The 25738-nt window shown below is 39.3% G+C and overlaps 1 protein-coding gene across 3 annotated transcripts in view; it reads right to left on the reverse strand.

Annotated features, from left to right (window-relative positions):
- The window catches only part of jak2a (Janus kinase 2a), a 124914-nt gene that overhangs the window by 60524 nt on the left and 38652 nt on the right, over positions 1 to 25738 (reverse strand). For all 3 annotated transcript variants that reach the window (XM_048259632.1, XM_048259630.1, XM_048259631.1), the window contains 10 exons: positions 24553 to 24670; positions 23663 to 23808; positions 14939 to 15227; positions 8372 to 8491; positions 4001 to 4158; positions 3777 to 3888; positions 1802 to 1988; positions 1552 to 1676; positions 1220 to 1354; positions 928 to 1015 (listed from right to left, as the gene is read on the reverse strand). In XM_048259632.1, the coding sequence (XP_048115589.1) occupies positions 928 to 1015; positions 1220 to 1354; positions 1552 to 1676; positions 1802 to 1988; positions 3777 to 3888; positions 4001 to 4158; positions 8372 to 8491; positions 14939 to 15227; positions 23663 to 23808; positions 24553 to 24670 (1478 nt within the window). The remainder of the gene's footprint in view (positions 1 to 927; positions 1016 to 1219; positions 1355 to 1551; positions 1677 to 1801; positions 1989 to 3776; positions 3889 to 4000; positions 4159 to 8371; positions 8492 to 14938; positions 15228 to 23662; positions 23809 to 24552; positions 24671 to 25738) is intronic.

Here is a 25738-nt window from a genome sequence, read left to right on the forward strand (position 1 = left end):
ATGGGATCACAATTAAAAGAGACAATTAACAGTGCTGTTATCAATTTGCTCGGAATAACCACATTTTTGTTTAACAAATACACCAACAATCAAACTAGCCTCCATCACTCAACCAATGCTAACGTTAACATTATTTTACCTATGGACATAACATTAAGCTGGTGTACAGACAGACAGACAGACACTTTATTGATCCCCAATTAACGTTCCTGCAGTAAAAACCAAGCATGTTCGATAAACATTCTCAGGTGTATTCCAGCTTCAAGAAGAAATGTGAATTACATTTCATGTGAAAATCATCCTACCATGAATACAGAAGCCACAAAACTGTGAATCCGTAAGCTACCATTGCATTGTCGTTGTAGGAAGTGAAGTGGAACCAAGTCAAGTAAGGCATGTGTCTTGCAGCAAGACGTTGTGCCACCTGATGGACAAACTATGTAACACTAATACTGGAAATGCAGCCAATGCAGTGTGTGTGCCTGTGTGTATGTGTGTGTGTGTGCGTGAGTGTGTGCATGCGTGTGTGTGTACGTGTGCATGTTTGTGTGTGTGTGTTTGTTAGTGAGAGTGTGAGTGAGACAGTTCTGCCTTGCAGCTCCTCTCCTAATCATCCTCTACCAGCAACCCTTCTCTCAACACCACCATATACAGGCCAATGGATGTACAGTCACTAAATGTACAAACAAAATGTTTCCGTTAAAAGCCAAGTGGGACTACATGCCCACCAAGTTTAATGTGCCCGGTGTTTCGGTATCCCAGGAATCGTTGAACAAAAATTCAGGGGGAAAAAAACTTTGACAATCCCTATATGACTACTACGGTAGAAATGATGGCAGCAGTCATAATAACATAATTATATAGTATAGTAATATAACAACATAGTATGCCTAAAAATGTATGGGTGTACTGTTTCAATCAACATACTTTCATCTGTGCACACACATACGCCATAGTTCAACAGCAGGTGCTTATGTGACAGCTGGCTCATCATGCTGGCAGCCTCGAAAAAGGACTACAAAAGAAAAAAGCACAAAATAGAGGTTATAAACAATGCATTGCCCATTTTAAATGAGACATTAGGTTTTACTGTTATCACAAAATACGTACATTCACAAGCGAGGCATTAGAGATTGATCACAGACTAGTAGGAGGCTGGTGTGAGTGTCTGTGTGTATGTGATTTTGGGATGTAGGACAGGTTTTTCAAAATGTTTCACCTCTGAGTAATTTCGATGAGTCTTTTCCAGAATTTTCATGATCACCTCCATCTCATAAATCTCTCCATAGTCACCCAACTCTTTTCGCATACCACGAAATATTTTTGTGAACGTTCCTTGACCAAGACTCTCATTCTGGTATTTGAAAATTAGGAAAAAACAAAGATAAAGCATTTATTAATTATGATAATTTGAAATCATGCTTTGTTGATATTTAGTGATGCTTCAAGAATGTAGGCAAAAACAATTTGACATTTCTGCAAAGAAAGCATTGTGTGTAGTTAACAATATGTAACACTATACATCACAAGGAAAAAAAGAATACAGCATACAACTTCCAGGTCCTCCTTGCGTATCTTGTGGAAAACCATCTGGCTGATACTGTGTTTGAAGAGTGAGGGTGACAGAGGCACATCCAATCCCTGGTTACGTCTACATACCAGCAGATTTGTTTTATCTAGATACAAATCAAACAACATGAGATACAGTAAATGGATAAAGGAGAAATATAAATGATCTACTAAGCCTGTCAAACAAATTGTCAAAATGGGATGTTTAGAGATACTGTGTTTGCCCTCTGACCATGACTCCTAGGTGGGCAGCATTTGGTAAACTGGAAAATGTGTCCATCAGAGCGCAGTGCCTCCTTCTGGTAGCGGTGCAGGAGCTCACGCAAGCTCCCAAAACTTCGTTTGGCACCACTCAGGTTGTACTCCCCAGAAAGCATCTTCACAATTTGACAGTGTTTGTATTCCACCACACCATCATACTGCCACACACATACACACCCACATCCACACAAATAGGAAAAAAATGTTGAAGAGATTCAACTTAAAACCAATTAAAGTGCTGTGTACTCACTCTCTTGTTTAACTGTTGCATGCTTCAGGTCACATAATTAAATACATTGCTGTATAGATTTAGAGTAAATTTACATTTAGCTATACTGGTCAGTGACTTGTTGATTAACTTGTACAAATTAAGAAATACTTAGAAACAATGAAAAATTAGTTAATATGTTTAAAGGACAAGTTCGGTCTTTTACACTTAAAGCCCTGTTTTCAGATAGTTTATGATTAAATAGAACGTTTAAGATTGAAATTTGGACACATGCTGCTGTCCTGAGAATTTTTGGTTTCTATGGTAGCACCTCCACAACACTGCATAGGTGCACTGGAACAATCTTTTTAAAACGCAATACACTTTTACAAACGTTTACAAAGACATAAAACTCACCGAGTGGTCAAAGGAGTTCACTCATATGTTCACACAAAAATCGCTGCAAAAGATTCTTTCCAACAGGTTTTATCGTAGTTTTTGTCCAACTCCATTGACTTGTATTGGATGTGCTGTGAGGTACGGTTTGTATTCTTTCTGTAGTCTTATGCAGTCGCGGTATCGTAGGCTACGCTATCCAAATTATTGTCACGTCCATGGCTAATGCTAAAATGTCTTGGAACTTGCAAGATGTGAATGATAGCCTACGTGAATCATTACGTTTTCATCATGAAAGTTCCACAGCCAAAAAAATAGTAAACGTACAAAATCATGTAGCCATTTTATTCATGTAGGCTAGGGTTAGTGTTAGGCTTATGATGTGAACATGACAGGTTATGGACATAACAAATAAGTTCATTTTCCGCCTGTTACAAATGTTACGTTACAAAATGTCAACCTTACCCCCAAGTTCTTCCAACTCTGTCATCCCAGGAGGTAATGTGGGAATGGCTGTATTTCTCAGGCGAAAGAGGTTTTTGGGCGATTTCTTTCGACCTCCAGCGAAGTTCAGTAAAATGCAGACCGCAGAGACACGGTGATCAGCTTTCTGCAGATCCTCAACAGGTGTGCTCACATCCAATCCCAGCAACTCCAGCCACAACTTTAGCCTTTCTGGATCGTTGAAAGGAAGGCTGTGACAACTTTTTTTGCCACGAATTTTCCCGCAATTCGGAACTGCACAAAATCACCCCATTTGTAGCTGTCTGTTGCAAAATACTTCTTACGATACGATCTTCTGCTACTTCTGTGTATTCAATGAAATGCCAGTGGTTTGCTTGTAATTGGCAAGTATACGGAGTAAGGTGCATTATCGCCACCAACTGGGCTGGAGTGTCTATTATTCAAGATCTCAACGGAAGAATGTAGAAGCTAGGGGTGTGAGGCGTTTGGAAAAATAGCTCCACAGTTTTACAAGGAATGGTAAAACACCTGTTGGAAAGCATCTTTTGCAGCGATTTTTGTGTGAGCATATCAGTGAACACCCCTGACCACTCGGTGAGTTTCACATCTTTGTAAACGAAAGTTTAATGCATTTTAGAAAGATTGTTCCAGTGCACCTATGCAGCGTTGTGGAGGTGGGGGGGTGCTACCACAGAAACAGAAAATTCTCAGGACAGCAGCATGTGTCCAAATTTCAAATTGAAACGTTCTATTTAATCATAAACTATCTGAAAACAGAGCTTTAAGTGTAAAATAGCGAACTTGTCCTTTAATACGTTTTTAATTACTATACTCTGAGGGACTGAAAAGTATACCACAAGGTGTAGTAATGACTTACCCCCACTATGAAGGAGAGGAAGAACTTGTTATAATCCTTTGGGCTGCAGCGCAAGATGTACAGGCCTTTGTGGTTGCCACATTGACGTAGCCTGTTGATCGCAAACTCCATTCTAAGATTGTGAGGTAGAGGTACATTAATTACATACAATCATCTAATGACCTTGTTTGCATCAAAGAAAAAGAGGAGCAATACAAGACCCTCACATTAGAAAATATACTCACGATATAGGGCCATGGCAATAGCTCTGGATGGCCTCTAACAACCTAGGCGAAGCCACTTCTTTACACAAGTAGTGATTGGCATCTGCAATTAACCTGTAGTAGCCATCTATGAGGGACACAAAAGATAAAGCCTCTTCGAGAGAGTTAAACTCCAGCTCCTGAGGTTGAAAGACATGACAAACAGAGGGAGGGAGACACCATTAAAAAGTACACAGAAATAATTTGAATAATTTTAATTCATTTGGAAAGTTATCCTAAGAATGTTATGACTGAAGCGGATTATATAAATGCCTTTGCTTGTTATTGTTTTTCTGAGATGTCTGATTCTATGCCAGTCAACTTATTAAGTACCCGTTCAAAACATGCTATTCCTGTACAAGACCCATAACCCAATTAGATGCCTGCATGTAGGTTTGCTTTAAAAAAAGAATGATAGTAGGGAAACATAATTCCAGCTAAACATTCATTGATGCTTATAATAAACGTAAGCATAACTTAAGCATTTTATACAGACCAAAATGGTATAGGCCTAATATTAACAGCTATTCTGAGTTGATGTTTAACCTACTGTAATTGAATAACTTGATGATAGAGGAGACAAACACCATTTTGTGGAATGATGCATCATCATAACATTTGCAACAGTGTGACTTTCCAAAAACAGTATCTGGCATGAGCGCCTGACTGGGACTTTGCTGTTGGAATTGTCACTTGTTTCGATTCAGGACCGTGCAGTCGGAATTGTCATTTGTTTGTCCAAAGACAGTCCAAAGTATTTCAAAGAGTGGCAGTTTATGAATGCACCTTTTTATGTCATTTGAATAGCCACTGCATTGTATGACGGTGCAAAATCTGCGGGATGATTTTATACTGCAAATCACATCCAAAGGCAACAACGTAGGCCAAGTTATGGACAGGCAGCTTAAAGCAGACCCATAGGGACATCAAAACTGAAACTGAAAGTAATTCCCCACTGCCCCCATGGGTCTGCTTTAAGCTGCCTGTCCACAACTTGGCCAAATAACTCTCAAATTGTCTCATTCTTTTTCCTATGGGCTGCATGGGATGAGCTTGAACAACAGGACTATGGGGTCATTCCATGCCAATATCGGGGTCTCATATACATGACATCTCTCAGGTTTTGCTGAAAAGCGGTGAATATATGCCTTATGTTACCAAACAAAGGAATCTGAAGTTTCAGGTCAATATCTCAAACCGTTTGCCTGTGGCGTCCATTTGAATTTCTGGTGCCACAGCCCTAATTGACACATTGGAATTTCACATTTCATCTTTTGCCATTTTTGGAAGCCCATTACGTCTGTTCTTATAGTGGTAGAGGGGCTGGAAACTGGTATGGTAGTTCATTGTAGCCTGTACTACACAATTCTGGAGGCAGAATCAACATTCCTTACTGTTTGGGTGAGAGGTGGGTCACCAAAGTCCTAAAAAATGTTGACGGCATGTGCGATTTTTCACTTTTTGAGTGGCCCTAGCACCACAATTAATGATCATATTTATTCTAAATAGAGATGCACCGATATGGAATTTTAGGGCCGATAATGATAACCGATATTTATTGGTTTGTTGTGGCCGATACCGATACGATAACAGATAATATTACTCTTGAAAACAAATTGTGAAAAGTGATTTGGGGAAAGCATTTAATAAGCATAATTTTATGTCAGTAATTTTACCTACCACCAAATGATGGACAGAACTCATAATAGGCTAGTCCTCAATAGTACGGCAGTCAACAACATAACAGTAGCCTAGCCCTACAGTATGTGTGGCTCCTTTAAGTGAACCTGACGTCAGTGAATTGCGAGTGAGTGGCTAGAGTTTGAATCGTTTTCATTTAGGACTAAACGCTCATAAACGGCTCAGCTTGGAATAAGCTACAGTATAGCGACTAAATCAGAGTTTGTGAGGGAAACTTAGGTTTAGTTTCAACTGCGGGTAACTGAATAAAGCTGCAACTCCTCAGACTGTATCTTATCTCCGTCTACTCTGTTGCGCACAACCTGCTGCAGCAGGAATGAAAGGAGTTAGCCCCGAAGGTTTTAATAACTTATTATGATGACCTGTCTGGAACTGAAGCACAAATGGTTAGCATATTTCTAAGTAATAATACAAAACCCAAGCTAAAGTAATGCAAATATAATACTAAAACACAACTTAGAACTAGGCCTACTTATGTACTCGTCCCACTAGTTTGTTTATTTGTTTCCCCGACCAGCATGGTAAAGTGCAAACACACCAGCACAAGACGGCTCTAGATAGGGCTGAGCTCCGCTCTGTTAAGGTTAAATGGCGGATCATTCACGAGAGGATTTTGAGATGCACAGATTCCCAAATGAACGCACATCCACAGATTTCGTTAGAGTGGTGAAATACATTCACACCGCTGACATTATATTGAGGAAAAAGTATAGCCAACCAAGCTCAAGTAGCTCAGTGTAGCCAGACGGACCTTACGTAGGCCTAAATTAGGACTTTAAAAATATCGGCGCAAATTATCGGCCAGAATTCTGTTATCGGACCGATAATAATATTTTCATTTTTTCACTTATCGGCTAATAATATATCGGCCGCCGATATATCGTGCATCCCTAATTCTAAACAGGATTATTTGTTGTTATGTGGAAACCTTGCTCTTGCCAAAATGAATTTGAAGGGTATGGTACCACTGACTCTTTTGGAACCCCATATTTGGACCCCCAAATGACCATGTGGGCACTTGATGATCCTTTATACCAGATAAAGATACATATTTGTTCTTTCTTTTTAATGAAATAAAAATGTTGACTATGAAGCTCCATAATATGAATTTTATTCTTCATAATGCATTTTGGACATTGTTTCCAGAAGTCTGGAATGTAGATCAGGGAGAATTTAGTGATGATAAAGCATGAAAATAGTGGAAATAGGCCTGGTAGTCGCTCAGACAAGGAGTTATAAGATAAAGGCAATACCATTTGTGTCACCTAATGCAGTTCAGTGAATTAGCAAGATACCATCAGAAGCCAACAATCATAAAGCACCTGTCTTGTGCAAGACGCTCTCCCCTGCGCATGAAGCTGCGTGTTGTAGGCTAGATTTGCGTGAGTTCTTTCTATCTGCTTTACTTTTGTGAGTTGCGACCACCTAGCTGTGTCACAAAACAATAAGCTTTGTCAGACTGCTTTTAAAATGATATTCAGGGCTATCTCCATTTTAAACATTCGGGGAAGACCTGACAAAGCCTTGCGTTAATTCTTCAGGTGGGAAGTGTCAGGAATTTTCATACGAGAGACGCTCTCATTGGTGGTTAGTATATGGAGTAGGGGATTGACAGCAACATAGCCAATCACATTATGAGAGATGCTGAATTTAACATAAACTGGATGTTTGATTTTAAATTAATGTAAATTTAGCCGGGACTGTAAGCTGGCACACGTGGGTGCTCGATGTTTTCAGTGGGTGCCCGAGAGACCGAGCACCCCACGGTATCGGCGCCATGACAAAGCGTATCTCGCGGTTGCATCCATTACAAACAAACATGCAATGTGAACGTCTGGGATTGGGGAGAGCACTAAATGCTCTTCTGAATAAGCACAAAGTCAAGCCTTTAAATGAAAAACACTCTTTAATAATCAAAAAAATAAACGCTAATGAAGTAAACGTGTGACCATCAAAAATCGTTTATCGCCTGTAACTCCGTGATAACAGGACGTAAAAGAAAGGCATTTGGCTGAGCAACGGAGGTTAATATGCTCTTTATTTTGTCCAAATGATGTCTGTCTATCGTCGTTGCACTCAGAGAAAACCAGAATGTTTAATTTCTCCTACGTTTCTTCTACGGCTGCAAACAGGATTCACTCGCAGTTGACCAAATATTTCTTTATTAGGGCAGGGCAGGCATATTTCTGGCTATTAAATTATTTCTAAACCAGTCTGATAAAGTCTGTAGTGAAGTCTGTGTAGGGGTTTCCAGCTCCATTTCTTTTTATGAGACACCCTGCTCACTTGAGACCTCTGCCGGTTGTTGCAGCGTCACTGGAAAAATACAAATTAAAGTCGCATGATACCGCGTGATCCCGCGCGCGGACCGCGAGGGAAGCAGGCCAAGTCGAAGCACTGCCCACTGTAAAGGCCGTCTTACAATTGAATATATCGTGCTTTTTGGTGTATCTAAAGTACGCTTCTTTTACTGAGTCTAGCAGCAGAGAAAGCTATATCACAAAAACAGTGTTTGAGCTGGGAACAAAAAAACTGCAGCTGCAGTTAGAGAGAGACCTTGTAATTACATTATTGTTAGGTTGCAGTAACATAAGTCTATGACAATAATGCCAGGAAAGCTTACAAAGGGTGTAAGATACTGAATATTCATACCAGAGTTTGATTATCCTGACGGTTTATGGTTACTATACGACATTCATTTGACCCATCTTTGCTGGCCTGCTTGACACTGATATCTATGACATCTGGGAAATCACAGTATGTCTGATATTCCTGAAAAAGACATAAAAGAAGAGTTACTTGATACACAACCTTGGTGTACACATCTCTTAATGGTACTTTGTGCAGGATTTAGTGTTATTTATAGCTTGCAACCAACTGAATCTCTCTTCACTTGTGTACACGTACAGGGTTCCCACTGTCAAATGTTATATTCCATGACTTTTCCCTGACTTTCTATGACAAAAACTGAATTTCCATGGCCTACTATATAATGAATGATACAATACCCAGCAAAAAGTTCAGAGCAGTTGCGTAGCATTCAAGAATCTTTTACTCTTTTAGAGCAGGAGATTAATAAATGGCCATTAAAAAAACAAAGTGGGCTAACCACAACTACTCAAGCAAGCAGTAAATCTAATAAGATATACAACCCCACATCAGAAAAAGTTTGGACGTTGTGTAAAATGTGAATTAAAAACAGAATGTAATAATCTCATAAACTCATATTTTGTTGCAAAAAGGACACAGAAAACAAATCAAATGTTGAAAATGACAAATTTGGTTAATTTTGAATTTGATACCAGCAATATGTTTCAAAAAATGTTAGGACGGGGGTAAGAAAATGCTGAAAAAAAGTTGTGTAATGATAAAGAAAACAAAAGGAGGAATGTTTCACAACTAATTAGGGTAACGGGCAACACGATTGAGTATGAAAAAGAGCATTCCAGAAAGGCAGGGTCTCTTAGAAGTTAAGATGTAGGGGTATTCATCACTCTGTGTAAACCTGTGTGCACAAATGATGAAACAATGTAATTGTAATGCTTCTTAATATTAAATTGTGAAGTATTTGGGGAGTCCATCATCCACAGGACATAATATTATTAAAACATTCAGAGAATCCAGAGAAATCTTTGCAAACAAGGGAAAGAGCTGAAAAACAAATTGGATGGTTGTGGTCTTTTGGACCTCAAATGGCACTGCATCAAAACCAGACCTCTTTCCAGACCTGTCTTTGTATGGGCTCAGGGCTCTCTGATAACCATTGTCTACGTGCACAGTTTGATACTAAATTCAAAAACTGCATCCAAAATTGCAACAGACAAAACTGTATTGAGACATGATACAGAAAATACCACCGTCTTACCTGAGCCTGAGCTTGTTGAAAATGGACTGAGGTAACATGGAAAAAGGTCATATGGTTAGACCAATCAAAATTGGCCATTGTTTTAGGAAATCATGGAGTTATCTGGGCTAAAGAGGAGATGGCCTATCCACGTATCCAACCTATCCAACTTGTTTTAGTGCTCAGTTCGAAATCCAAAATCTATGACTGTGTAGAGAAGCATTAACATTTGGCAAAGCACAATCAATTCTGAATGATGTATACAGGTTTTGAGCAACATATACTGCCATCCAGGCAGTCTTTTCCAGGGAAGACCTTGAATATTTCAGGAAAACAGTGCCAAAATGAATTCTGCACATTTTTAAACAGTATTTATTAGGTGATTCATGGAATGAAAAACTATTAAGAATTAAGAATAATAAGATTAAGAATACCCCATACTGTTAAGCAACTGAAATCCTATATTGAGGAGTAATGGGACAACATTTTACTCTCAAAACTCTAGCAACTGGTCTCCTCAGTTCCTAAACATTTACAGAATTTTGTTAAAGGAACACTTCACCCATTTGCATTAAGCTTTGTATTGTTAGAAACCCAGTCATATTTTTGAATGGTTGTGCATTATTCCCTCACGGGAGAAATACGGATTTCACTCAACTCTACTTCTCTCCCAGACGAGCTGAACCACTTCTATGCTCGATTTGACCGAGAAAACAAGCCTTTAAGTCAGCTGTTTCACCGGACGAGGACATACTCCAATTTTCCACCTCAGAGGTCTGCGACATCCTGGGCAGAGTGAATGCTTGGAAAGCTGCTGGCCCTGATGGAGTTCCCGGACGTGTGTTGTGATCCTGCTCGGAGCAGTTGGCTGGTGTCTTCACCAACATCTTTAACATCTAGCCCACTCAACAGTCCCCCACAGTTTTAAATCTGCCACTATTGTTCCGGTGCCTAAACAGTCCACAGCCAAAGATCTGAACGACTTCCGCCCGGTTGCACTGACACCCATTATTGTGAAATGCTTTGAGAGGCTGGTCCTCTCACAGCTGAAATCATGTCTGCCTGCTACACTGGATCCCGTATCAATTTGCCTACCGACGCAACAGATCAACAGAGGATGCCATCTCCACAGCGCTCCATCTGGCACTCACCCATCTGGACAGTCCCAATACATATGTTAGAATGCTGTTCATTGATTTCAGTTCAGCATTCAACACTGTGATCCCCTCCAAGCTGATATCCAAGCTAGGCCAGCTTGGCATCAGCAACTCACTCTGCAACTGGATTATGGACTTCCTTACTAACAGACCCCAGACTGTTAAATTAGGAAGTCTCTCCTCCTCCACCATCACCCCTGTTTATGGCTCCAATGCCATAATCAAGTTCACAGATGACACCACAGTGGTCGGCCTGATCAGAGAGGAGGATGAAATAGCATAGAAAGGAGGTTCAGCACCTAGCTATGTGGTGCAAAAACAATAATCTGGCACTCAATACCCAGAAGACCATCAAAACACCATCCACAATGTGGAGAATAGCTATAGAAATGTAAGGCGTTTTTTTAGACAATGGAACCTGGTGAACTTCTCAAAGTAAACGGTAACACAAGCAAGAGGCTACACTGAGATTCTGGAGGAAAAGATCAGGCAGTGTGCCAAGAGACCTGCCCCAATAGGCATCATTGGACCATTAAACCATACAATGATCCAAAATATACAGCTAAACAAGGGAAGAAATGGTTAACAGAGAACAATATACATATTTATCTCTGTAGACATGTCATCTGGAAAACCTGTATTCATCCAACTATACACTGTACATTATTAGTCTTTATTGTATAACCATACCTGCACTTGGTATTTAATGCTTCTTTGCACTTCTGGTTGAATGTCAACTGCATTTCATTGGCTCTGTACCTATACTCTGCTAAATGACAATAAAGTTGAATCTAATCTAAAATCTAATCTAAGAAACTAAAACCAATATCTGCCATCTTTCTAAGTTAAGCTAACCGGCTAGGCTCTTGGTCTGCGGAGAAAGCTGATAAGTAACGACAATGATAATGGATGGTATTTTTTAAACTGATATGGCAAATGGGGATTCTGAAGATCTGGTGTGTGAATCTGATGCTCTTGATTACCGGTATGAGCCGCAATACAGCGAGGAAGTATAGGTACATTAATAATCCTTATTAATGCCAAAATGTAGTGTGGGAGTTGTTGGCTTTCATCCACATGAGCCAAAAATACAGTTTTTTTTATTTTTTGATAGATAGATAGACAGATAGATAGATACTTTATTGATCCCCAAGGGAAAATGAGGGAATGATGTACGACCATTCAAAAATATGACTGGGTTTTTAACTATACAAAGCTTAATGTAAATGGGTGAAATGTCCCTTTAAATGAAAAGGTAAAAGCAGCACAGTGGTAAATATTCCCTGTCCCAACATTTTTTTAAACATGTTGTTGGCATCAAATTCAAAATGAACATGTTTTTTTTTTCATGAAATAATCCAAATTTTCATTTTCAACATTTGACAATTTGTCTATGTCCCTTTTGCTGCTAAATATGGGTTTATTATATGGGATAAAATTAAAGACGTGTATTTTATCACATTCGGTTTTTATTTGCATTTTACACAACATCCCGTCTGGAATAGACTTTACAAAATCCCATGACTTCAATTGTGTGGGAACCCTGCATTTAATATTCTTAAATTTTACTTTAATGTCATGACAGTCAAATGGAAATCATAAGTGGGAAAGACCCACCAATATCACAGATCGGATCAGGTATCGGCTCTGGGGTGCGTTACTACAAAAGTTTAGTTTAATTAGACAATGATTATGTGACAAAGAGCCTTGGCCCACAGAAACTCTACTATAGGAGCTGCATCACAGTCAATTAGAAGCACCCGATTGCACTAGTGTACAATGTATTGATTTAGGATAAATTATAAATTTTGGTTGTGTTAGGGTGTTTAAGAGACATTACTGTAACTCCCTCTATGCTTGTGTTAGCCAAGCCTTTCTCACTTGCAATTGGTACAAAATGATCCAGTCTCCATTTACTGGCATCCAGTGCATTATAGGATTAACTTTAAAATCGTACTGTTGACTTATAAATCTCATAAAAGGTCATGCCTCTACCTACCTTTCAAATCTGTTCAATAGTTATACCCCAGCAAGAACACACAGATCCTCAACGGGATTTCTCCTAACTGTCCCCAATATGAAATACTGAGGAGATTGTCCTTTTGCAGTGGTTGCCCCTAAACTCTGGAATGTTCTACCCTTCATTTCAGGCTGGCCCCTACTTCCTTCTTTTTTGGCTGATCTATTTTTACTTTTTTTTGTTGTTGTTGTTGTAGTAAAGAGAATATATGGTTATGTTTATGTTATCAGTTCTCTGAAGAAGAATGTGAGACGTTAACCCTTTCTCTCTCATTGACTCCTGAATCTGTCCAAATGGTCGCTTCAGAATGTTGAAAGAAAAATAATATATTGCAGAGAAGGCCGTACATAGGATTAAGGCATGCCAAATATTCCCCTAAAACAGGTGATTGGAGATAGGTTCAGATCAATGACGTCACCAGAAGTGGACTCCCACTGGTTAACGTGTCAACCATAGGTTTGCTTTTATCAGCTTGTTTGTAACTAATGTGCATGTTTGTAACTGTGATTGTACAAGTGCTATATAATTCAATTGACATGGACATTGACATATATACCCAACATTCAAAGTAGGGCCCTGTGAGCTCTATGGATGGGGAACCACTCCCTATGTAGGTATTAAGGGCTAATTCTAAGTTAATGGACACCCAATGATTTAAAGTAACAGGTGAATACACTAACTAGAAATGCAATTCCAAGGAATTACCAGAGCATGAAGATGCAAAAAATCTAATGTAGCATCATGTATAGTTAAAGCAGATAATGTAGGCAAAGAGAAGGGGGCTAAAATGAGTTACATTTAGTGTAGATTACACTATGTTGTTATTAGATAGGTGTTGCTAGGGCTGCACGATTTGGGGAAAATATCTAATTGTGATATGATTTCTGACAGATATTGCGATTGCAATATAATTTTTGAATGTCGATGAATTGATTCAGTTCAATATTCCAAATGTCTCTAATTTGTGCCACCCCTGATTGGTGAGCACGCTTGGTGCACAAGAAGCACAGCATCCCAGACCAACTATAAAGCTCACCAATCAGAATTTCTGTGCCCCTCACACACTATGCACATCCACCAACCAGAAGTGACATAGCCAAGGAGGATGAAATTAATATAAAAGTCAGAAATGTGACAAAATTAACTGTGCATTATTATTTGTAGCTTTTGAGATTAGATTTTGCGTTGGTTCATATTGTGATTACAATAACTGTGCAGCCCTAAATGCTTGGGTAATCATGTTGGTTGCTATGGAGGTTGGAAGTAGTAATTGAATTAGACATGGATGTTGATGAATGTTGATAGTTTAATAGATGTTGACACATAGTCTAATGGATGTTTATAGTATATTGTTTAATGGATGTTGATAGGTAGATTAATGGATGTTAATAGACAAATAGAAGGTTAAATGGATGTTTATAGGTAGATAGTTTAGTGGATGCTTATAGACAGATAATTTAATGTTTTGCTATTATCGGTTGCTATGCTAATTTGTAGTGGTGGTTGCTAGGTTGTTGTTAGGGTAATTAAGATGGTTGCTAGGGTGTTGCTAGAGTACATATGGTGGTTGCTATGCCAAATAAAATGGTTGCTGTTCTGGTTGCTAGGGTAATCATGTTGGTTGCTATGATGGTTGCTAGGTTGACATTGTAGTGGTAGTTGCTTGGTCGTTGCTAGGGCATTTAACATTGGTTGCTAGGGTGTTGCTAGGGTACTCATGGTGGTTGCTTGCCATATAAAGTGGTTGCTAGGGTAATCATTGGTTGCTATGGTGGTTGCTAGATTGACATGCTTTAATGGATGTTGATAGACAGGTAGTTTAATGAATGTATGAATGTTGATAGAGAAATAATTTATTGGATGTGTATAGGTTGATAATTTATTGGTTGTTGATAGGACTATAGGTTAATGGATAAATATATGCTTGGAAGCAGATGGATTAAGAGAAAGTTGGATGGAAAGTGGCTTGTATTAATATTCCTAGGGTAATTGTGATGGTTGCTAAGGTGTTGATATGGTGGTACATTTGGAGGTTGCTAATAGACAAATAGTTGACAAATAGTTTACCGGTAATATGAACCATTTTAAAGTAAACTGCCTTTCAAAGAGACTTCACAAAACAACACAATCTTGTAATCTCTTATGCCTAACCGGTTCATGTAATAGTGGAGAAATCAGTAAAACAGAATGAAAGGTACCTGCTCCTCTTTGGCATTTTCTTGGAACCACTGAATGCCATGGTTAGCAGTAACAACAATGGTGACATCTCCAGCTGTGTGTTCATTAACACAAAATCTCTCAGAGAAGGCAGTAGGCTGAAGGCTCTCTAGGTTCACCAGATACTTGAGTTTCAGATCGCGGGCAGCTGCCTTGCACTCACTGAACTGCTGGATGAACCTCTTAAAGCGGTATCGGATTCTCTTGCGCGTCACAAAGTGGTAGTCTTGAATGTGAGCACGCATATCCTTGGGCAAAAAAGATTTGTAGCTATAGGAAAAAAGTCGGGTAAGTAAAGTAGAGGAAACAGAATGCACTTTGTTGCATATTCCTGCAATAAGGTAAGGTAAGTTCAAGTTCAAGTTCAAATTTATTGTCATGAACTCATAAAAGGATTTATCAGTAAATATATTTCTTGTGTTCAAGAGCCAGCTCAGCTTTAAAGAATAAATTAAATAATAGTAATTAAAAAGGTAATTAGGTAAGGTAAGGTATATTTATTTATGTAGCACATTTTCCAGCACTGCAGCCATTCAAAGCACTAAACAAGATACAATTGTGTGGGGGTCATTCCATGTGAAAACAGCCATTATCGGGGGTATGGATGTACATGGTACCTCTCAGATTTTGCTGAAAAGCGGTGAAAATATGCCTTATGTTACCAAACGAGGGAATCTGAAGTTTCAGGTCAATATCTCAAACGGTTTGCCCGTGACGTCCATTTGAATTTCGTGTCCCACGGCCCTAATTGACACATTTGAAAATTTCACATTTCATCCTTTGCCATTTTTGGAAGCCCATAACGTCTGTTCTAATAGTGGTAGAAGGCTGGAAACTAGTGTGGTAGTTCATTATAGCCTGTACTACACAATTCTGGAGGCAGAATCAACATTCCTTACTGTTTGGTTGAGAGGTAGGTCACCAAAGTCCTAAAAAATGTTGACGGCATGTGTGATTTTTCGGGTGGCCGTAGCACCACAATTAATTATCATATTTATTCTAAACAGGATTATTTGTTATATGTGGGAACCTTTCTCTTGCCTAAATTAATTTGAAAGGTATGGTACCACTGGTGGGGGTTTTCATGGGGGTCCAAAAACCCTCTCCGGCAGAGGTGACACTTTTGGAACCCCATATTTGGACCCCCAAATGACCATGTGGGCACTTGATGATCCTAATGGGATTTATACCAGATAAAGATACATATTTGTTCTTTCTTTTAATTAAATAAAATTTTTGACTATGAAGCTCCATAATATGAATTTTATTCTTCATAATGCACCATTTTGGACATTGTTTCCAGAAGTCTGGAATGTAGATCAGGGAAAATGTAGTGATGATAAAGCATGAAAATAGTGGAAATAACTTAGTATTATCCTCAGTGATGGCAAACAATTAAATACTGAGACTGTCACGGATTAACCCCTTATCACCCATGAAAGAGACCCGCCATCAAACTTTTAAAGAGCTAAATAACAAGAATGTTACATGGTGTTAGAACACTACAAATAAAAGGGAGTTTTTCCTTGCCCCGGTCTCTCTCCAAATAAAATTGAAAATTAAATTGAAGTGTCGTTAACTATTATCCAAGAAATTGGGGAAGCAGTGGCATCATTTTGTCATGGTCCTTTTGGTCAAGTTTGTATTGGTGAGCACTGCGTCCATAGGTGTTTGGCACACTGACACAACAAATGATATGTTGGAATGGCACCCAACAGGATCTGTCTTTGGTCCGATGGCCATGTGAGGATGTTGTTGACACACTTCATGAATTTCACAAAAACGTCACCATGTTCATCTGAACGTTCAACAATATTTCCAATGAAACAGTCATCATCATAGATACAGGCAATGTATTTTCCTGGCTGGAAAACTGAGTTTTGTGGCTGATCTGACTGCGAGTGTTCTGCCTCCGGGTGTTCTGAATCTGATTGTTGTCCTGCATCGACATTAGGGCTGGGACAACGCGTCGACGTTATCGATGACGTCGACGCAAAAAATACGTTGACGCAAAATATGCGCGTCGATTCATTAAGCATAATGTGTGCCGCTAAATATTTTGAATTTTACACCTTCAGTGTTTCCCATACGTTGACTAATCTGTGGCTGGGGGCCACGAAATCATTGAGCTGTGCTTTTCACCCACGCAGCCTTTTCTTGCCCCGGCCACTCTCTCTTGTAACGAGCCCGCTGCCCCTCCTCTGCATGTGCAAAATATTCACGATTGTTGAAGGATTGTTGTTGCCACATAGAAGCATTGCACAGAACATGGTGGGCTAAATTGCTATTAAATCCGCTTAGCATCGTGGCCATGGCTGTGCAAATTTGTTCAAAACTGCTGCATTAAAGTTAACTCTGCTAAGGTCTCATCACAACATAGTAGCCTACATTGAGGAGACCAAACTAAGTTAAGTTATGCAATCAAGCAGTATCTCAAAGCTAACGTTAGGATACTGTTCGGATGTCAAGTTTAGCATGCTTACTTACATCTGCTTGTCAATTTCTTTACTCATGTAGGGCTCATTTTATTGACTCTGAATGTTTGCAAAATCCCAATGTAAATGGAAAAGTGTTTTCCAAGACTCAAAAGTGCTTGTCCCAAGGAGAAGTAGGCTACGAACCGTTATTTGAACTAACTACGTTATGAATTGCATCCACACATTAATTGCAGGGATTCCCTCACGAACGTCGTCTTAAAGTGACAGCAGAGAATGTCACTTGCCGCAGAATGCCGTAGACGTGCTCTGGTGACAGGCACTCAATTAGACCTATACATGGATTTCTATGGAACGTCACGAAAACATGCGTGCGCAACCAAGAGGCAGAAAGCACCATAGAACAGCATAGAACTGGTATTATGTAATGGAGTGGAATGGTGATTTCTAAGTGATGTTTTTGCAAAAGAGCAAAATAATAAAATGAGTTTTTGTGCTGAAAACTGAACCAATTCGAAATCACAATGGTTAGAGAATGTTAAATATGTTCAATATCCCTAACGGAATGCATGTCTTCGCCAAAAATGACAAAATACGATGTTATATTAATAATCCAAATGAACATCAAACTTTGAAATATAGTCTGAAATGAGATGTTAATATCATTGAGACAACAGGGGTATACAAAAAAATCCGATTGTAGCTTACAGCAGCCGACTATTTAGGTTAAGTTTATAACATTGTGGACGGCCACCAAGCGTCTTCTGCCTCAATGAAGCGCCACAAGATCTAGTTTTGTTCAGAACGGAAACCCGTGTATACACTACTGAACTGAACTGAATGCTACCTCTGACTAAGAATGCATTACTTTGCACTTGTATAGTCTTTTATTTTGGAATCTTAAGGCGAGACACTACAGGTGAATAGGGTAAAATTTTTAACAAGCAGATATCCCTATGAAACTTCCCCAGTTGATTACTTACATTAATATGAGAAAAAAATGTATTACAAGTTTGCTGTAATTTAATGTTTACATATGCAAATGAGGCATTATCTAGTTAAATATGCGCTAATTTGCATACATTTTAAGGCACGAAACCTGAGCATTGGATACAGCCAGGTTCAAAATTATGTTTTCATTGTGTTCAGATATTAGATGGGGAAACATTTACAGAGGAATTTATGAATATCTACTTTTGTTATCCTGTAAATCAGAAAATGATGTCACTAGCCCTAAAAAATCGATTTTTTTCCATGTTTTTAGGCATAAAATATCATGTAAGTCAGGCTAGGAATAATATATATCAAGAAACCCCTCTGTAGAAATCTTCGACATATAGTTAGTCATAAGTCTATAAAGTTTGGTGTATGTACGTGCTTCTGAAGTGGAGTTCAGAGTGTGAGAGGAAACTCCTTTTGAGAAAACCTGCCTTGAAACACAGTCGCGGGAGTGCATGCAAGGTTAGAATGCTAACTTTTGCTGAATTTAGGAGAAATATACAGGCGCGAGTAGACACAATATAATGAAATAAACACCTAAATGTGTAAATCGGACTTTTTTGTTGTAGTAGTGTGATAGAATACATGCTAAGGTAACATAGGGACTAGCTCAAAATCTCGAAATTGACCAGTGCATGAAAAAACGATGTTTTCACCTGCCGTGTCTCGCCTTAAGAGCAATAAACATATATTCCAATGTTAAGGAATTCATGTTTTTTTCATTCAGATATGTAAATCAACATGTATAAGTTGCTATTAGTCAATTAATGGGGAGATAATCGAATCGAAATCGAATCGGACTGAAAAAATGAATCGTTAGATTAATCGATGCATCAAAAAAATAATCGCTAGATTAATCGTTTAAAAAATAATCGTTTATCCCAGCCCTAATCGACATCTGTGAATATTGTATCCTGTGATATTATTTTTATCTGTATCTTATTTTTGGAAATTGGTATAAAGCAATGATGCGATCGTGTTCCACTGATCGTTTTGGCCGAGGCGTAACGTCTCTCCAATTTGTATGTTTTCTCATGTTTTTTAATATCTTCTGCACTAACAAAGAAGAATGTAATGTTCTTAATATTTTCTTTTGCCCATTGAAACATTGGTGTCAGAATATGGTTTGCATCAGTGGCCTGCAGAAAAACGTTTGAGAGTTCCGCCAATTCCATCACATGGGCATTTCCCATACAAAGTTGCAAAAAAGCGACATGCAGAAAACATTAAGAACATTACATTCTTCTTTGTTAGTGCAGAAGATATTAAAAAACACGAGGAAACGTACAAACTGCAGAGACGTTACGCCTCGGGCAAAATTATCAGTAGAACATGATCGCATCATTGCTTTATATCAATTTTGAAGTTTGATGGAGGGTCTCTTTCATGGGGGATAAGGGGTTAATCCGTGACAGTCTCAGTATTTAATTGTTTGCCATCACTGAGCATAGCCTAATACTAAGTTATTTCCACTATTTTCATGCTTTATCATCACTAAATTCTACCTGATCTATATTCCAGACGTCTGAAAACAATGTCCAAAATGGTGCATTATGAAGAATAAAATTCATATTATGGAGCTTCATAGTCAAGTTTTATTTCACTAAAAGAAAGAACAAATATGTATCTTTATCTGGTATAAATCCCATTAGGATCATCAAGTGCCCACATGGTCATTTTGGGGTCCAAATATGGAGTTCCAAAAGAGTCACATCTACCGGAGAGGGTTTTTGGACCCCCATGAAACCCCCACTAGTGGTACCATACCCTTCAAATAATTAATTTTGGCAAGAGCAAGGTTCCCACATATAAAAAAATAATCCTGTTTAGAATAAATATGATCATTAATTGTGGTGCTAGGGCCACCCAAAAAGTGAAAAATCACACATGCCATCAACATCTTTTAGGACTTTGGTGACCCACCTCTCACCCAAACAGTAAGGAATATTGATTTTGCCTCCAGAATTATGTAGTACTGGCTACAATGAACTACCACACCAGTTTCCATCCCTCTACCACTATTAGAACAGACATTATGGGCTTCCAAAAATGGCAATAGATGAAATGTGAAATTTCAATGTGTCAATTAGGGCCGTGGCACCCGAAATTCAAATGGACGCCACGGGCAAACCGTTTGAGATATTGGCCTGAAACTTCAGATTCCTTTGGTAACATTAGGCATATATTCACCGCTTTTCAACAAAAATCTGAGAGGTGTCATGTACATGGGTGGCTGAGTTGGCGTGGAATGACCCACGGGCATTAAGCTAAACCCTTTATCCACTGTAAATAAACCTGTGCAATTCTAAAATTTATATGAAAAAAAAACAACAACAACAAAAAACAGTCCAAACTTCACTTAGTTAACTTTTATGGTACCTGTGAAGTGTGAACTGTTTATATTGATTCGCATTATGCTTTTGAGACATTACCACCTATAATATGTACATAACACGGAGGGAATACATGGTTATCTGTAAATCTCTAAAACGGCACCAAATAGTTCGCAACACACGCTGAACTTCAGAAATTCTTTAGAACACAGCTGATCTGCTTTCACTTCTGAATGAAGTTTCATTGCAAGAAGTGACCGAACTACTTGCGGAGAGATATGAAAGACGTAGTTCAACAGCACAGCAACAATGGCGACGGAGGAAGAGACACTAGAAGCTATCCGCGAAGTTGTCGCAACTCTCGAGGCCATCACGCAATTAAAGCAGGAGCAAGAGGCTTGTCTTGTCAATTTTATAAATGGCAAGGACGTATAACTCTCCTTCCAACTAGCTTTGGGAAAAGTTTGATTTATCAGATAGTGATAGCTAAACCTAAACGCACAAGTGTACTACATGCATCACTACTATCATGTTTTCAAATAAACGTTTGCTGCTCGTAATTCTCCCCCTACTCTCAAATTACCTTAACAAAATCAATGCGGCATAGGCCTACTGAAGGAATGGAATGTTAGCTACTAGCTACCCTACCGAAAGGGCTCAAGGCGCAGGCGGTGTCTCTTGACGTGAGCTAGCCGGTTACCGAGCGGAGCTCAAGGCAAGGCTGCTGTGATTGTGCTTGACTGGGACTAGCGGTTACCGAGCTGGGCTCAAGGTAAACCGCTCCGTGTTTGTGTTTGACAGTCGTCAGTACAATCCAACTTATCCGAGAGTGTAGTCTGAACAGCCTGTGGAGAACGGAGTAAGCTCCGACGAAGTCACCGGGCTGCGTAGAACAACAATCGTCTGATAAGCGGCGAGAAGAGATAAGAGGGAAAATTGGCGTGTGACAAGAGCTGATATAATCTCGGCGACGTGACGCTTTTGGTATACAACTCTCGGTCTGTGGCTGGCGCAAGTTAGAGATATATCCACTACGAAGAGACTGCCCTGGCGGTCAGGTAGCCTGCATACTAGTCAGTGGTCTGTTTACTACCAGAGAATGTCTGAAAGGGGAAAACTGCCACTTCCGGTTTCTGAACTGGTTGCTGTTCCTTCTGTGGTTCCACATGAGGGCGCTCGTCCACGAGTGCAGAATGCATGGAGGGCTATGGAGCTGTACCCCTCAAAATCCACTTTTCTTGGGATATAATTTTTTTTCAAGTAATTTTTAGTATTGCATTCGAAAGGGGAGGCAAAGAAAATACACTTGGTTGAGTATTATATTTTTTAAAGTCACTTAATTGTTCTAAAAAGCCTTTCAAATGTGTCAATGACGTCATTCATTAGCACAATGCTAGCGTGTTATGTGCAACAACGGTCCAACCTGTAAGAAATCAAAAGGACATAAGTACTCGTTCATTCAACTTTTGACCTATAACCCATGTTGAAGTTATACAAACTACAATCAAATCTGAGATTTGTCAATCAGGTGAAAGAGACAAATTTAGCTGTCTAGCTCCATTGACTCCCATTCCTTCTGCACTCATGGCGATCGCCCCCAGTGGAACTCTGGTGGAACTGCATCCAAAATTCGGTACAATGGGACTTTATACGGAGTGGCAAGGCTCTCCGTAGACGGGCTCTGTTACTACTGAGAGCAGCAGAAGTAGGAAGTGTAAGAGCCTGAAGCGGAAGTGGTAAGCGTAAAAGCCTGAACTCCGGCGCACAGCATACGTCATTACCAAACGTTGCTGATTGGTTAAGGGAACTCCAATGATTTTAAACCTCAAAATAAGCATCCGCTCATTACGGAGACAGATTATAGGAAGGGAAAGTAATCTCATCGCCATCTAGTGTTTGCGTTCCTAGAGTTTAGCGGAGTGGATGGGATTTTTTTTTAGAAAAAAATATATCTCGGTGCACATTGGGATCTTAATTTAACGCCTTCCATATGTGAGGCACTGGGGTCACCTCTATTGCTTCAAGTGGCCATACCTTATTTTTAGGATCAGTTGAATTGTTTTCAGTTTTGTCGTAACATGGTGATAATGAACTACAGTTGCATGTGACGCCACAGGTTTGGGCTTAATCTCTAACTGATCAATAATGGCACTTCGCTTTAACTGGCTTAACATATTTTGTAATAACGAACGTGATGTAAACCACGTGGTGATAACTTTTATGTCTGGATAACTGTTGTTGTGCTTCTACTTACATGAAGATCTGGCAGTAAGTGTTAAGTGTCAATGCTAACCAGGCTAATAAACAAACCATGCTACCGCGGAGTAACGCCAAGGGTAAAGTCAATGGACTTCTTTTGTAGTTCGTTTATGAAACAAAAGGAGCAATTTCGATTTTTTTTAAAATAAGGCAAAATAGGGTCTGACATTTTCACAGTTAGAAGATTATTACTGTATAGACACTGAAAAATATTTTTGGTGGATAACATCTCTGATTTGGCTTCACAATATTTTTTTAAGAATAGGTCTATGGGAACATTGGAGCTGCTCTTCGATAGGAACGCAACCACTTGGGGCGCTGGTTTTCACTTTCCCTCCCTATTATTACTTTGTTCCAGACTGTATGACGAAGAGAAACGTAGTCACAGGCGGTAAAGACCAGGCTAGGTAAATACATGAGTTTACTGTATTTTACCGTAGAACGTTGGGAAATCCCATTCAAGTAAATGGAGCACTGTACTAGTATTGTGAAGAGCCGTATAATAAAGAGGTATATACGTTTAATTTCCAATTACCTCCAATTATCCTGTAAGTGCTATGTTCATATCCCTCACAATCAGGCACAATCTTACCCCAACCCACTCAATGCATCTCTTTTGTACAAAATGGTTTTTAAGACATACATTTAATATTTATCAGGCTCAAAATCCTATCCTTACCTGTTATCATTGTAAATGTCCACAGGAGACTGGCCCCTCTCTTTAGCCAATCTCATCATATCCAGCACAGCCATTCCCAGACATTCCTCTTGAGCTTCATGACTAACTGGAACGCTGAACCACCCATTCAGAAAATCACACCTCCACTGAGGGAAAAAGGAAAGATAAGGTTAATAAGATGTACGAGAGCAACACAAGTCACATGCGTTTGTTTACTAAACATGGATGGGTCAAATGCAGTGGAAGAAGTTCCCTTGGGACCTATCTGTCTATGGGTAAGTGTACCCATTAAGCCTATGTAGCATAAGCAGACTTTCAACTTTATATTTCAATTATTTTTATTGGCTTTTACACAGCTGCATCCAATGACAGTGAAACAACAAAGTTATCGGTGAATGACAATTGACAATGATGATGCCAGATTACAAAGATATGATGCAACATTTGAAAAGTGTTAATGCAGATTAGTAAAACAGATAAAAAGAATACAGACAAAACTAAAAATAGTTTCAAAAGAAAAACAAAAAAAGGGTAGCGTAGCGGGCACAAAATTCAATCAGTCACGAAAGTTGCGCAATGGACGTTATTATGAAGACATATACACTATGTTGTAGGCTTCGATTACATAACTAAATCTGGCTAATATACAAAATGTACAATTCCAGCTAGAGCTCAAAAATTGCAACCTCACTCGGCACCACTCATACTGGAAGTCCAAGTAGCCGTATAATAAGCGGAATAATCAGCAGACTTTCAACTTTGAAGTGAAATTAAAAAGTCTCCCTCAGCCAAGGGGTCCTTGGGCTGAAAAAGGTTGAAGACCCCTGGCCTAATTGTTTGAGAAAAAATGCCGAATTAACTGATGTTTGCTTGAGCAGACACATTCTTACCTGAGCAAATAGATAAGCCATGACTGCATCATCTAAAACAGGGGTTTCTGAGCCTTTGGTTACTCCATAGCGATGGGCACTGCCAGGCCCACTGCTGTGCCAGCTAGGAAAATAAAACCTGTAATAGTGGAGAGTAAAGGAAGGAGGCAAAAGACTACAGTGAGATACAAGCAAGCTGAAATTGCACCGCATTCCTTATGCATAGAGTGAGTGCTGTACATAAGCCTTTAACAGATTTCTAAGGAGAAAGTGGGGTTTTTGGGGATTAAACTCTTTTCGAGGAGCCAATTTCTTTTCATGTTCCTCAATCCATTCCTGAACAATACATGCAAATGGCCAGTGTATTAGGGAATACCATTGTATCACAGAGCCTCATATCCATCCATTTGATGCATGTACAATAAAAGTTCAGCAGAAAATATTTGCCCGTGCGTATGGACGTCATTCACCCGATTGACGCAAAGTGCGTCAAAAAACACACCCTTTCTTCTCTGTTACATTGCTCTGAAACTGTTCATCGCAGCGAGATGAAACCTTTATTGCGTCACAGAACAGAAGTGGGGCTTTCCAACGAGACCACGCACTTGTCTGTACGTTCAAGTATGAAAATGAAAAAAAATCATGAAATTAAATTGCATCATATTTACAGTCTATACTTCTCTGCATTCACCAGTGCATCCATTACTCTCGTTTAAATTACTCGCGAACCCGTGATCGCATAGATATGGCAAGCATATCAGATAAAAGATGTCGATCCTTCTGGCTTATGAAAACAGACGAAGTGACTGCAAAATAATAATGTCATGTACAAAAACCAACGCTACACACCCATTACTCTCGTTTGAATTAGGGCTTCTACACACAGCTGCGTTCCGTCAACGCATGCCAGTGGGTGTTCCCGACTTAGGGCTCTTACAGAGTCAACGCGAGCAAGCAACGCTAGCGATAGGTGAAATGCAATACATCGCTCACGGAACGGGGTAGCAGTCACTGGTGACTGACATTCCGAGTGATATTCAGGCTGTCTGTAAAATTATCCCAATGGCTCTTTTGGAGAGCCACAGATCAGATTTAATTTAGAATCATCAAAAAGATTCCAGTATGACAATGAATACCATGTGACCTACAATGCGGAGCTCCATAGACCGTAAAAGAAAGATAAGCTTGCATAATTTTTCCTCTTCGC

The sequence above is a fragment of the Alosa alosa genome, chromosome 12 (genome assembly GCF_017589495.1).
Source record: "Alosa alosa isolate M-15738 ecotype Scorff River chromosome 12, AALO_Geno_1.1, whole genome shotgun sequence".
Classification (NCBI taxonomy): domain Eukaryota; kingdom Metazoa; phylum Chordata; class Actinopteri; order Clupeiformes; family Clupeidae; genus Alosa; species Alosa alosa.